Below are 16,023 nucleotides of genomic sequence, written 5' to 3' on the forward strand. Positions count from 1 at the left end.
ATTTGTGTAAATATATTGCAGATAATACCATAAAATTTTGCACTCATTACTTTTATGATAAAAGGAGTAAGTCTGGTGAAAATTATAAGGATCGGTTCATGATTTCTCCTAGCCCCCATACAAATTTCTTCCCGAAATATGGTTCTATGGTCTATAAATGCCTTCAGAATTGCAGTATCCATACAAAATTCAGCAAAAATAAGTTTCGTGCTAAAAGAAATCACAACACTAAATTTTTTGTGGATCGGCCCATATTTGACCACAGTCCCCATATAATGTTAGCTTCCGAAAATCACTTAAATTAGCATAAATATCGCTATTCAGTTGAAATTTGTCATAAATAATCGCCATATATACCAAAAATATGTATGCAGGTGGAGGGTATTTAAGATTCGGCATTGCAGAGTTCCAAGTTTAGCTTTAATTTGAGTGATGGTTTTTTTCCCCAAAAAATAATTCTTAAGGAGCAGATGTTATTAACTTTTTTCTTTGCTATCAATGGCTGTCAAACACAAACTTGTTAAAATTTTGACAGGAGTCAACTGACAGATGCCTGTTGACAGGAGCAGCGTTGCCCTTTCAGCTAAGAGCCGCGAAGTTCACCTTTGTATTTATATTTGGGTAAAAAAGCTGATAGTAAAAAATCGGGCCTATATATCAGCCATTTATGGACCGATTTTGTTGATTTTCAATACCAAAATATTCAAGATTATAACACATATTGTGTCCTGGGGGCTATTTTAAGCAATTCCCGGACAAATTTCTTAATTTTTGACCGGGAAGTTGTTTATTTAAATTCAAAAATCAAATTTCTTTTCAATTATTTTAATTGTGGTTTTATTAATTCTTTGTTTTTTTCAATGGTATAAAAAATAAATACTTAGTTTAATTTATAATTAATTCTTAAAAACTAATGACTTAGATCTGTTGCTTTTGTTTAGGTAAAATTTTAAATTTTTCTTAAATTGCTTATTTCTAATTTCTTTGGTTGTTGCAATTTTTTCACAAAATATTATATTTGGTATTTTTCAATTATCACACTTTTAGTCTTGTTTAATACAACATGTTTTTAGAATAATGTATTTGAATCAAAACTTTTAATTAAGGATTTAATAAAATCACTCAGTTGTTGCAAACAATTTCAGCTTGTATGGATGAGAGTGAAGCTCTACAAGGTACTGGCCACAAAGTATACAGAGGCGTCACGAGACAGAAAATAATTTCGTTTTCTATTTGTCTCTATCTTTATAAACTGCCCTTTTCATCGTTTTGTTTTGATTACATTACTTTGTCTACCATATTCGCGTTATGTATAGCGTTTTGCTTTAACACATCACTGATATTGTAGTACAAAATATTTGCTATCCCTTTTTAAGATAACTGCCCTATCATATGATTTTGAATTTTTGAAACGTCAAATTTGACATCTCTGTATACTTTGTGGTACTGGCTTAAGGCTTTTGAGCAGCTAGATCTTTGATTAAATTGTTTGTTTATAACCAAAGACTCTTTGTTTAGAATCTAAAGCTAGTTCCGGATATTTTCAAACATGTATGTATTTGTAGTTCCCACATTTTATTCCTTGGTGTAGGGTAATTTCATTGTTAATAGGCCATTTCAGCACCCCAAGGACGATAGGGTTTTGAGCCATTAGCTGTGACATAAACTCCCGTTTGATGATTGTATTCCTGACCTACACTAACCGGATACTGGGGAGGCATGGTGGTATAACCCAAACTACTGCTAGGAACTGTTGGTGTAGTTTGTCGGTGACTATTATGAGTTTGAGCACTGGTCAGTTCAATGTAAGTTGAGGCGCCCTGATGTTGTGTATGGTCTTGGGTATGATTTTGGGTGTAGGTGTGATGTGTCGCTTGATTATTACTCAATTGAGTTTGTTGTTGTTGCTGCTGTTGTTGTTGTTGTTGTGGTTGTTGATGAGCTTCATGGGAAGTGGGTGTGCGTTGAGGATGTGTAACTTGTTGCTGGCTTTGTGTTTGAGGTTGTTGCTGCTGCTGTTGTGTTGTAACTTGTTGGGCTGTGGCATGATTCATTAAAGGCAGAGTGTCTTGAGCCGAACCAACCGAAGTTGATCTTACTGTATGTTGTTGTTGCTGCTGTTGTTGAGGCATAACATGCTGCTGCTGTTGTTGTTGTTGAGGATGCATGTTGCTGCTGTTGGGCGAAGAACTTAAAGTGGGATATTGATGTAATGCTGCAGGTAAATTGGGCACATATGAAGAACTGACTGAAGCATGTGTTGTAGTGGTTGAAGGATATGTTTGATATGGTGTTACACCACAATTCGGTTGGTAAGCAGCAGCTGCTGCCGCCGCTGATGAAGCTGAAGCAGCAGGATGACCAACCCACGATGCACTGGGACTTACTGGACAGCCTTTAGACATTTCCCGTTGTTGCACGAAATACTGTAGATGAGACATTAATCTCAAACGCAAAGGATCTTGTATATCCATGCCTTCAATGGTCACCAAATATCTAGCCACTTCGGCGGCACATTCACGAAAACCAATAATGTGATATTCCATAGCAAATCTTTGCGGATCATAACCCAATGAATCCATACCTGCAATAATACAAAGGAAAAAGGAAAAGTTAATATTTTTCTATGACACAATTAATGTAAACAATTATAATTTCTCTAAAATAAAGTTTCCCACGAAATAGCCCATTAAATGTTTTTTCTACTACCCTTATTTTCCCATTAAAAAAGTGAACTATTCTTATAGGATTTGTTTATAGGGGTGTTTGATGACTCTGCTGCGAATCTGTTTGAAGCAACTTTCTCACTATCAAACAACATACATGCACTTGCATTTGTAGTCTCATCGTTGTTTAATGTTTGGTGGGTTCAGGGGGTGGTATTTATAAGTGAAAGCCGTGGGATAATTGTGGAAAAACATATTAACCCGTGCCAATTTTATTCAAAATAGTGGTTAAAAAGTGTGGGAATATTATTTTATTCCTTTGTGTAGTTGGAAATCATAGTAAATTAGATGGATTATTATATTTAAGTAGACATGAGTGATTTTTTTTACAAGTAATTGTTGAAAATGTTGGGAAAATATTACGTTATTTTACCAGTAAATTAAAAAATTTATATGAAATCATATTTGGCAATTGGTTTTTTATTACATAAATTATTCTTGTTTGGTTTATAATGTTTTTAATTTCAAATCCAATTAACTTGTAAACCTATTTGATATTGTGTTAGAACCGGTTTTCATTAATAGGATACTTGTGCAGAATATCCCGTTGAGGGTCAATTAAATTAGATCTGTTTTTGTCAGAATTAAAACATGTTTTGTGAAAGGGAAGTTTTTGGAGTTTTATTTTTGTAAAAAAGACTTTTTCGAAAAAAAAATATGTGTTTATTGTGAAAAATCTTGTTGCTCTTTTTTGAATAAATCGTTTTTGTTTTTTGGTGAAAAGCTTTTATTTTAGTCAAAGAAATTTTTTTATTTTGGCAAAATGGGAAGCTAAACATATCGGTAGCTTAGTGTGCAAATGTGCTAAGTCCATTTTCATAAATTTGTCAGGAGAGACAAAAAATACATTCTAAAAAATTGGGATTTACAACAGATGACGTATATTTTGAACACGGATTTTGTTTTTAATAACTTATATGTCATTTTGAAGTGTACATATCTGTCATTTATTCTCACTTAGTTATTGAACATTATAGTGTAAACAACAAGGTTTTTTTTTGCTTTGAAAGTATCGAATTATGTGCCAAGAAAGCGTCATATGCGGAAAGTTTAGCTTTACTTTTTTAATTTGGAAAAAGTGCCGCTGAAGCACACCGAAGTTTATGGTGAATTAGTTCCATCGGTTCCAACGTGCGAGAAATGGAATTTATGTAGTCAGAAGTGGGTGGTGATTTTGACACGGAAGACAAAGATCGCCCAAGCCAAAAATTGGAGTCATTACATCATGAAGACTGGTGTAAAACTTAACAAGATCAGCAATTTCAAAACGTTTACGAGCAGCTGGATTTATCCAAAAACAAGGTAATTGGGTACCAAACGAATTAAAGCTGAGAGACCTTGAAAGACGATTTTGTATGTCTGAAACAATAATTTTTGCCCCGAATCATTACTTGCGATGAAAAATGGATACATTAAGATAACCCGAAGTGTTAGAGATCGTATGTTAAGTCCGATCAACCAGCCGAATCGACACCAAAGCCAAATATCCATTGCGCTAAGTTAATTCTCTGTATTTGGTGGGAGCAAAATGAATGAACCTGTACCGAACAGTGCATTTTTAATAATTCTGGCGTTTTATATTAAAATCTCAATTTCAAAATGAAGCATTTTTGCAGTTAATTTGGATTTAAATCAACAAAAACAAAGTAAATTAAAAACACTCCCGTATTCTATTTCTAAATAATGAGAGTTAAATTGAGTTATTGTTTACAACTGACTCCAAAATCACTCGCTTTAATGTTTACAATAGAAATTAAATACAAATTTTATTATTTCTTAATTTTCGTAATTGATTATGCTCAAGTAATTTGGAGTTTTCGTAATTTCAAAAACTCCCAAATTCTATTTCTCAATAATGAGAGTTAAATAGAGTTTTTTTATTTACAACTGACACCAAAATACTCGCAGAATGTTTACAATAAAAATTTTATTATTTTTGAAATTTCATAATTAGTTTTGTTCGGGTAATTTGGAGTTTTCGTAATGTTGATTTAAATCAACAAAAAAAATTACTCTATAATGAGAGTTAAATAGAGGTTTTTTATTTACAACTGACTCCAAAAGACTCGCAGAATGCTGACGAAGGTTCTAGAATTCTGGTTTTATAATTAATATTTACAGTAACATTTTTTTTTAAGAAATTTAATATTTTTTTCTCTTGCAATTTCTTTATCTGCATCGTAATAAACATGCGCAGGATTAAAACAAAAACTTCATTTTGAAGTTTGAAATAAATACAGTAAATCAAAGTTATAACGAACTGTCTCTCAACACATTTTTCACTTTTTAATTCTTAAGTTTAATTTTTGTTTTTTAACTTCTTGCTGATAATTACCTTTGCTTTGCATGCTTTTCAAATGTTCCACAGTCAACTGCAAGATTTCGGCCTTTTCCAATTTAGCCGAACCTTGCTTTTCATAGGCCGAAGGCACTAAACGTTTCAATTCGGTCAATGATGAATTGATACGATCACGGCGTTTCTTTTCAATAACACCTCGGCGTTTTTTGCGACTCATTAGCTGGCAACTGTTGGTTCCACTGGGAGAAATTCTAAAAATTAAAAGAAACACATCCAATTAGAAAATACTGTTCATTGAAAATTCACCAATAAGCCTATCTATCATATTAGAATTAATTTTTACAAAACAACTCACTGTTCTTTGGAGGATTCCTCGGAATATAATTCTTCACAATCACTTTCGGACATGGCACGTTTTAAACTTTGTGTTTGTGGGGGTGGTACCCAGTGATTTTGCGGCGTAGTTGGCACTGCGGCGGCGCCATAGCTCCAATGTAGAGCAGCATTGTTATGATGCATATTGTGATCCATTTTGTTTACAAAATAAAAACTTTTTTCTTTAACTTTTTCTAATTATTTTTTTAATTTTTAATTTTTTAATTCTTTTTATAAAAATTGTTTAATTTTTTTCTTTTAAATAATTTCTTCAGCACTTTTCTTATTTGTTTAAATATTTTTTTGTTAATTTTTTTAATAATATTTTTTAAAAAATAATTTTTAGTTGTAGATTTTTATTCTTATAGCAGTAGAGCTAGTTTTAGAGCACGTGACTTATCGTGTGTATGAACGACGTTCGACTGATTTTGAAACGCACGACCAGCATGTGCCACAACTCAAACTCCAGGCAATCTTAACGTCCTTTCACCAATAAAATCTGAACTTCATAAGCCACCCCATTTGCTGCAACATAAAAACCACCCGTTCGCCAAACTATTCCACGTACAACTAATACATCCGCATCCTGTAAGGGTTAATTCTCTGCATTGTGTGATCGTTTAAGCAATAAGTGCAATAAAGAGAGAGAATATGATGGGCAAAGGATAAAGAGCGTTAGAGAGAGAAGAAAATTTAACCGACCATGAAACGAACAATTTCGTTAGTAGTTGTTGTTGTAGTTGTTACAAGTGTATTGTCAAACAACAAAAAACAATAATAGCAACTGCAATAGTTGTTAACTTTGTGTATTTTTCTGCTTAGTGATTGTTGTTGTTGGTTTTGTATTTGTTTAATTCATGTTTCCACATGTTTTTCGGGAGGTCTATTTTTTAGCCGAAAGCTTGTTGCTTAATCTTAGAAGTTTTGGTCCTTATGCTGTAACACTCTACCACAAATAGTTGTTGACAAACAAATATTGTTGAATATAGTCAACGACGTTTTATCGATTGTTGTCACTGTCGTCGCCGTCGCCCAGGCTGCCGTTGTTTGTTTATACCTCTTGACAAGTTATCTATTCAAATATTGTTGTATTATTAATATGTATGAAAGTCTGATGTTTTTAGGCGGTGTTGTAGTACTTAGTTGTTCGTTTTGTCGCCAGTATTTTGTGAATTTGTTAGATGATTGTCAATGAATATGGAGCACGCGTTTAGAACTTATGCTGGTCGTGTGTTGCCCCCAACAAGTGCATTCACTACTCACTGTTGCTCTCTTACTGTTGTTGTTCAGTATGTATTTGTTATGCAAAAATTTGTATCTGCTCTTGTAGGTCATCGTACGACATTGAGAAGGATATTGGAGAACGCCCATGGCGTTTAGTATTTGCAATTGTAATTAGGTCATAGAACAGGTGAATTTGTAAACATTTAGTTGTGGTCTAGATATTAATCATTGACTGCTGCTTAAATCTTAAGGCCTTCCTTAAGTGATTACCGGTTGTCTGCAGATATATTTCATTCACACACTTTATTCTTCCACATTGACTTTGGGAGTCTATTAAATGAACATTAAATCAAACCGTTCCATTTCCACCAATAATATTTAAAGTTACATATAACTCCGTAACTCGATTCGAATACATACATATGTATTATATGTTTTTCTCTTGGTTTTATTATTTTCAAGAGTTTTTATTAACAGTTTCTAACTTACAGAATAAATCCAACATAAATTATTCTTACTAGACTTTTGACATTTGCATAGCCTATAAATAATTGAGGTAATAATTTTTGGCGGAAAATTATATGTTTGTATACAAATGAAACCAAAAATTACCGATTTTTAAAATATGTCCGATTGTTACCTTGATGATTGCTGACATCAACTTTTAAAGAATTGCCGTAAATTGTTCGTGAATATATGTTTTACGCGAGTAAACACAATCAGTCAATTATGAATAAAAATTCCCCGGGAGTTTTTTCCCTTTTCTCATTTTTATACCCTACATCAACATTGTGGGGAGGGTATTATGCGTTTGTGCAGATGTTTGTAACGCCCAAAAATATTAGTCTAACACCCACCTTAAAGTATACCGATAGACTTAGAATCGCTTTCTGAGTCCTTTTCCACACTTGAACCGCCAAAAATCTTTGAAATCAAAGTAATTTCCTGTTCTATGTTCAATATTATAGAAAATTCAAAAAGTACCATTTTGAAGAACGAAAAAGTACTCCTTAGTTTGGTTTAGTTCTCCTTTTTTGGTATCATAATACCATTGAGCATACACATATACTTGATTATTTCTTTACTGAGAAGCATATTAGCCAACTTTAATGTATAAAGCTAACTAATTAAATATATTAAAAAAGTACAATTAAAAGAAAAATAATGTTCCTTTATCCTCTTGAACACCCGTTAAGTTTATATTTTAAACTAGCTGACCCGACAGACGTTGTCCTGTCCAAGTTAAAAAAATGCTTGTGTTCGATTTGTGAATTTGTGAGAAGCGGTTTGAAAAGGGTAAAAATAGTTAAAAAGAAAAAAAACTTATTATTGAATGATAATTTTTATTCATATAGGACATAGAATAAAATATACATAGAAGCGCTATTGAGAAACAAAGAACCTAACTTTCTTGTCAAAAACCTAAGTCTTGCAACAACAGAATACATGTAGTTTTTATATAAGTAATCGAATTTTGGTCGAGAGAGAGAGAGAGATCGAGCATTATTTGCCAAGTTATTAGCGAATTTAGATATTTTGAGTTTTTATATAAAAAATCGATTTTTGGTCAGAAATATGAGTGATCACAGATCGAGCTCATTTTCTTAATTGAACGCTTATTTACAGAGATATTAACGATTTAAGATATTTCGAGTTTTTCATATTAAATATGGATTTTTGGTCAGAAATATGAGTGATCACAGATGGAGCTCCTTTTTTAAATTGAACGCTTATTTACAGAGATATTAACGATTTAAGATATTTCGAGTTTTTCATATAAAATATGAATTTTTGGTCAGAAATATGAGTGATCACAGATGGAGCTCCTTTTTTAAATTGAACGCTTATTTACAGAGATATTAACGATTTAAGATATTTCGAGTTTTTCATATAAAATATGAATTTTTGGTCAGAAATATGAGTGATCACGGATGGAGCTCCTTTTCTTAATTGAACGCTTATTTACAGAGATATTAACGATTGAAGATATTTCGAGTTTTCCATATAAAATATGAATTTTTGGTCAGAAATATGAGTGATGACAGATGGAGCTCCTTTTCTTAATTTGACGCTTTTACAGAGATATTAACGACTTAAAATATTTCGAGTTTTTCATATAAAATATGGATTTTTTGTCAGAAATATGAGTGATCACAGATGGAGCTCCTTTTTTAAATTGAACGCTTATTTACAGAGATATTAACGATTTAAGATATTTCGAGTTTTTCATATAAAATATGAATTTTTGGTCAGAAATATGAGTGATCACAGATGGAGCTCCTTTTCTTAATTGAACGCTTATTTACAGAGATATTAACGACTTAAGATATTTCGAGTTTTTCATATAAAATATGGATTTTTGGTCAGAAATATGAGTGATCACGGATGGAGCTCCTTTTTTAAATTGAACGCTTATTTACAGAGATATTAACGATTTAAGATATTTCGAGTTTTTCATATAAAATATGAATTTTTTGTCAGAAATATGAGTGATCACAGATGGAGCTCCTTTTTTAAATTGAACGCTTATTTACAGAGATATTAACGATTTAAGATATTTCGAGTTTTTCATATAAAATATGAATTTTTGGTCATGAGTAGGGGGCGGATTTATATGCAAATGCATGTTTTTTCCAAATACAATGTAGACCAATTATCTATCTGAATCGCACATTTTGCTGCAAAATGGCATCGATTTGTTAGTGCATATTTTTGCATATTTTATTGATAATGCATATTTTGTTATATTTTACTTCAAAATGCATATTTATATGCATATTATGCCAATTTTTAATAAAAATATAATTTTTTGTCATTAATGGGCAATACATTATTTCGACATTTTTTTTGTCGAATTTATTATAGAAATAGCAGTAGATAACATTTACTAACTAACTTCTTTCGACATCGAGAAACTGGCATTAAGTTCTTCATTTCTTTAACAGTAATTGAAAATTATCATTTCAAAACACTTTTCTTCAAAAAAGTTTAGTTTTTTTAAGTATCAAAAAATCATTAAATGTATCGAAAAACATTCATATTTGTTTTAATTGCAAATTCGATTTATAAGAGATTTCGTTATCGAAAGATTCACATACACAGTTACCGCTCCTGACAGTAATTTCTACGAGACTGTCGTAAACTAGTGATTTTGGATAACTTAGAGACACTATAGATTACATAGAGACACTTAAGTGATAATTGTCTTTATGCTAGATTCCATGGGATGTATAAAGTAACCAATTGACTTCTCTCTGCATTACAAATAGCACGTCAAATGACCCAAAATATATAAATTGGAGTCAGCCAAGTGATCAGATATTATTTCCCTCTATAAGGGATACATTTACTAATTGCTTAATTGCTTGGTTATTACGAGATAAATATTAAGGTTGGATGCTACTTTACAGCACGATCAAAATAGAGAAGCTCTAAAGATTATGGATTTAAACAAGTATTCATACCAAGATATTACAATTAATATATCGTCCATCGTTTTTTCAGAAGAAAAATTATTTTAAAAATAGTTTTAGAACTTTATTTGTTTAATTCCTGGTATAATTTAAAGAGTTCTAACTGCTGGCAACAGTGTTGTGTATTTTTTGGACATTTCGAATTCCATACTTAATTATTTTATGTTTCTGCACAAAAATATAACAGCATATTTTTTAAATTTTTAGGTCATATTTTGATTTTTTTGAAGCATATTTTAGGCGCATATTTTCCAATAATAAATGCATGAAAATCCGCCCCCTAGTCATGAGTGATATGTTGAGTGATCACAGATGGAGCTCCTTTTTTAAATTGAACGCTTATTTACAGAGATATTAACGATTTAAGATATTTCGAGTTTTTCATATAAAATATGAATTTTTGGTCAGAAATATGAGTGATCACAGATGGAGCTCCATTTTTAAATTGAGCGCTTATTTACAGAGATATTAAGGATTTAAGATATTTGGAATTTTTCACATAAAATATGAATTTTTGGTCAGAAATATGAGTGATCACGGATGGAGCTTCTTTTTGAAATTGAACGCTTATTTACAGAGATATTAACGATTTAAGATATTTCGAATTTTTCATATAAAATATGATTTTTTGGTCAGAAATATGAGTGATCACAGATGGAGCTCCTTTTATTAATTGAACGCTTATTTACAAAGATATTAACGATTTAAGATATTTCGAGTTTTTCATATAAAATATGAATTTTTGGTCAGAAATATGAGTGATCACGGATGGAGCTCCTTTTCTTAATTGAAGGCTTATTTACAGAGATATTAACGATTTAAGATATTTCGAATTTTTCATATAAAATATGATTTTTTGGTCAGAAATATGAGTGATCACAGATGGAGCTCCTTTTATTAATTGAACGCTTATTTACAGAGATATTAACGATTTAAGATATTTCGAGTTTTTCATATAAAATATGAATTTTTGGTCAGAAATATGAGTGATCACAGATGGAGCTCCTTTTTTTAAATTGAACGCTTATTTACAGAGATATTAACGATTTAAGATATTTCGTGATCACGGATGGAGCTCCTTTTCTTAATTGAACGCTTATTTACAGAGATATTAACGATTTAAGATATTTCGAGTTTTTCATATAAAATATGAATTTTTGGTCAGAAATATGAGTGATCACGGATGGAGCTTCTTTCTGAAATTGAACTCTTATTTACAGAGATATTAACGATTTAAGATATTTCGAGTTTTCCATATAAAATATGAATTTTTGGTCAGAAATATGAGTGATCACAGATGGAGCTCCTTTTTTAAATTGAACGCTTATTTACAGAGATATTAACGATTTAAGATATTTCGAGTTTTTCATATAAAATATGAATTTTTTGTCTGAAATATGAGTGATCACAGATGGAGCTCCATTTTTAAATTGAGCGCTTATTTACAGAGATATTAACGATTTAAGATATTTGGAATTTTTCACATAAAATATGAATTTTTGGTCAGAAATATGAGTGATCACAGATGGAGCTCCTTTTCTTAATTGAACGCTTATTTACAGAGATATTAACGATTTAAGATATTTCGAGTTTTTCATATAAAATATGGATTTTTGGTCAGAAATATGAGTGATCACAGATGGAGCTCCATTTTTAAATTGAACGCTTATTTACAGAGATATTAACGATTTAAGATATTTCGAGTTTTTCATATAAAATATGGATTTTTGGTCAGAAATATGAGTGATCACAGATGGAGCTCCATTTTTAAATTGAACGCTTATTTACAGAGATATTAACGATTTAAGATATTTCGAGTTTTTCATATAAAATATGGATTTTTGGTCAGAAATATGAGTGATCACGGATGGAGCTCCTTTTTTAAATTGAACGCTTATTTACAGAGATATTAACGATTTAAGATATTTCGAGTTTTTCATATAAAATATGAATTTTTGGTCCGAAATATGAGTGATCACATATGGAGCTCCTTTTTTAAATTGAACGCTTATTTACAGAGATATTAACGATTTAAGATATTTCGAGTTTTTCATATAAAATATGAATTTTTGGTCAGAAATATGAGTGATCACGGATGGAGCTCCTTTTCTTAATTGAACGCTTATTTACAGAGATATTAACGATTTAAGATATTTTGAGATCTTCATTAAAATTATAAATTTTTGGTCAGAAATATGAGTGATCACGGATGAAACTCCTTTTCTGAATTGAACGCTTTTTTACAGAGATATTAACGATTTAAGATATTTCGAGTTTTTCATATAAAATATGAATTTTTGGTCCGAAATATGAGTGATCACAGATGGAGCTCCTTTTTTAAATTGAACGCTTATTTACAGAGATATTAACGATTTAAGATATTTCGAGTTTTTCATATAAAATATGAATTTTTGGTCAGAAATATGAGTGATCACGGATGGAGCTCCTTTTCTTAATTGAAGGCTTATTTACAGAGATATTAACGATTTAAGATATTTTGAGTTTTTCATATAAAATATGAATTTTTGGTCAGAAATATGAGTGATCACAGATGGAGCTCCTTTTTTTAAATTGAACGCTTATTTACAGAGATATTAACGATTTAAGATATTTCGTGATCACGGATGGAGCTCCTTTTCTTAATTGAACGCTTATTTACAGAGATATTAACGATTTAAGATATTTCGAGTTTTTCATATAAAATATGAATTTTTGGTCAGAAATATGAGTGATCACGGATGGAGCTTCTTTCTGAAATTGAACTCTTATTTACAGAGATATTAACGATTTAAGATATTTCGAGTTTTCCATATAAAATATGAATTTTTGGTCAGAAATATGAGTGATCACAGATGGAGCTCCTTTTTTAAATTGAACGCTTATTGACAGAGATGTTAACGATTTAAGATATTTCGAGTTTTTCATATAAAATATGAATTTTTTGTCTGAAATATGAGTGATCACAGATGGAGCTCCATTTTTAAATTGAGCGCTTATTTACAGAGATATTAACGATTTAAGATATTTGGAATTTTTCACATAAAATATGAATTTTTGGTCAGAAATATGAGTGATCACAGATGGAGCTCCTTTTCTTAATTGAACGCTTATTTACAGAGATATTAACGATTTAAGATATTTCGAGTTTTTCATATAAAATATGGATTTTTGGTCAGAAATATGAGTGATCACAGATGGTGCTCCTTTTTTAAATTGAACGCTTATTTACAGAGATATTAACGATTTAAGATATTTCGAGTTTTTCATATAAAATATGAATTTTTGGTCAGAAATATGAGTGATCACAGAGGAGCTCCTTTTCTTAATTGAACGCTTATTTACAGAGATATTAACGATTTAAGATATTTGGAGTTTTTCATATAAAATATGGATTTTTGGTCAGAAATATGAGTGATCACAGATGGTGCTCCTTTTTTAAATTGAACGCTTATTTACAGAGATATTAACGATTTAAGATATTTCGAGTTTTTCATATAAAATATGAATTTTTGGTCAGAAATATGAGTGATCACAGATGGAGCTCCATTTTTAAATTGAGCGCTTATTTACAGAGATATTGACGATTTAAGATATTTCGAGTTTTCCATATAAAATATGAATTTTTGGTCAGAAATATGAGTGATCACAGATGGAGCTCCTTTTCTTAATTGAACGCTTATTTACAGAGATATTAACGATTTAAGATATTTCGAGTTTTTCATATAAAATATGAATTTTTGGTCAGAAATATGAGTGATCACAGATGGTGCTCCTTTTTTAAATTGAACGCTTATTTACAGAGATATTAACGATTTAAGATATTTCGAGTTTTTCATATTAAATATGGATTTTTGGTCAGAAATATGAGTGATCACAGATGGAGCTCCATTTTTAAATTGAGCGCTTATTTACAGAGATATTAACGATTTAAGATATTTCGAGTTTTTCATATAAAATATGAATTTTTGGTCAGAAATATGAGTGATCACAGATGGAGCTCCTTTTCTTAATTGAACGCTTATTTACAGAGATATTAACGATTTAAGATATTTCGAGTTTTTCATATAAAATATGGATTTTTGGTCAGAAATATGAGTGATCACAGATGGAGCTCCATTTTTAAATTGAACGCTTATTTACAGAGATATTAACGATTTAAGATATTTCGAGTTTTTCATATAAAATATGGATTTTTGGTCAGAAATATGAGTGATCACAGATGGTGCTCCTTTTTTAAATTGAACGCTTATTTACAGAGATATTAACGATTTAAGATATTTCGAGTTTTTCATATAAAATATGAATTTTTGGTCAGAAATAGAGTGATCACAGATGGAGCTCCATTTTTAAATTGAGCGCTTATTTACAGAGATATTAACGATTTAAGATATTTCGAGTTTTCCATATAAAATATGAATTTTTGGTCAGAAATATGAGTGATCACAGATGGAGCTCCTTTTCTTAATTGAACGCTTATTTACAGAGATATTAACGATTTAAGATATTTCGAGTTTTTCATATAAAATATGAATTTTTGGTCAGAAATATGAGTGATCACAGATGGTGCTCCTTTTTTAAATTGAACGCTTATTTACAGAGATATTAACGATTTAAGATATTTCGAGTTTTTCATATAAAATATGAATTTTTGGTCAGAAATATGAGTGATCACAGATGGTGCTCCTTTTTTAAATTGAACGCTTATTTACAGAGATATTAACGATATTTCGAGTTTTTATATAACAAATCGATTTTTGGTCAGAAATATGAGTGATCACAGATCGAGGTCCTTTTCTTGATTAAACGCTTATTGGGCAAGTTATTAGCGAATTTAGATATTTTGAGTTTTTATATAAAAAATCGATTTCTGACAAATTCGACCACATGACATACAAATATATCGATTTGTATGTCATGTAAATAGAACTTTCCAACTACCAAAATTCGGATTGACAATGACAATTAAAATATGCTTTCGCCACATGGTTTCTAAAAGGCATTTTTAGAGTTATTTTATATTATAAAAACTAGACTTAATTATAAAACGATCTTTAAATATTTTATAGTTATGATATTAAAAAAATTCGCTATTTCAAATCAGATTTGTTTTCATTTAAAATATTTTTCTCAAGTAAATAATAATTAAAATGTCCATGTTTCAATTACGGTTATAATTAAAATTTCATCATTATGAAAAAAATAACCAATTAAGGCGAATAACTACCAGTTACTGTTGTTTTTTAATCGAACATCAATGTACTTTGTTTGAATGTATGTAAATGTTAACATAATTAATCAAAACAATCTTGTGTTTGTTATTAAAAAAAACGGAATCACTATCAATAAAAGACCACCAAACAATATTCTCGTGTGAGCAAAATAAAAACTGAACCAAATCAAATATTAAAAAAAAACTCACCCCCAAAGTAAAAGGAATAAATAAACACATACAAACAATATCAAATGTTAAACTTAAATGCGACATTAAATAAAAACTGAACACACAATTTGAACCACCCAAAAAATATGAATGAAAGTGAATGGATAGAAGGATGGATGGTTGTTTGGATGGATGGTACGACGTGGGAAATGCACTACGAAGACATTTCTCACGCACGTTACACACGTGCTGGACGAACTTTTTTTTAATGCACAAAAAGAAACAAAATTTGTAATAAAACCTTTTGATGTACCCAAAATACACACAGTGTATAAGTACTTGAAATTGTTTGTGTTTTTTTTGTTTCTTATTCGAAAGGAACATACATACATATTAATGGATACAAGTACATGTAACAAATATTTCAAAAATACTTATTATTGTTTATGATTTCCAACTATCCACGTGCCCATGACAATGGATTTTAGTTAAAATTGTTTTTTTTATTATTTTTTCTTTTTAATTCTTTCTATTTTACTTACTGGC

At 30.3% G+C, this 16,023-nt stretch overlaps 1 protein-coding gene across 1 annotated transcript; it reads right to left on the bottom strand.

Annotated features, from left to right (window-relative positions):
- Positions 1-1,329: 1,329 nt before the first annotated feature.
- Hey (Hairy/E(spl)-related with YRPW motif) lies at positions 1,330-5,563 on the bottom strand. The gene is made up of 3 exons (XM_065513111.1): positions 5,381-5,563; positions 5,062-5,276; positions 1,330-2,584 (listed from the first exon to the last, which is right to left on the bottom strand). Exons 1-3 carry the CDS (start codon positions 5,554-5,556, stop codon positions 1,605-1,607), a joined length of 1,371 nt encoding a protein of 456 aa, XP_065369183.1. The 5' UTR covers positions 5,557-5,563; the 3' UTR covers positions 1,330-1,604.
- Between the last annotated feature and the right edge of the window lie 10,460 nt (positions 5,564-16,023).

Source organism: Calliphora vicina, chromosome 5, assembly GCF_958450345.1.
Source record: "Calliphora vicina chromosome 5, idCalVici1.1, whole genome shotgun sequence".
NCBI classification, from domain to species: Eukaryota; Metazoa; Arthropoda; class Insecta; order Diptera; family Calliphoridae; genus Calliphora; species Calliphora vicina.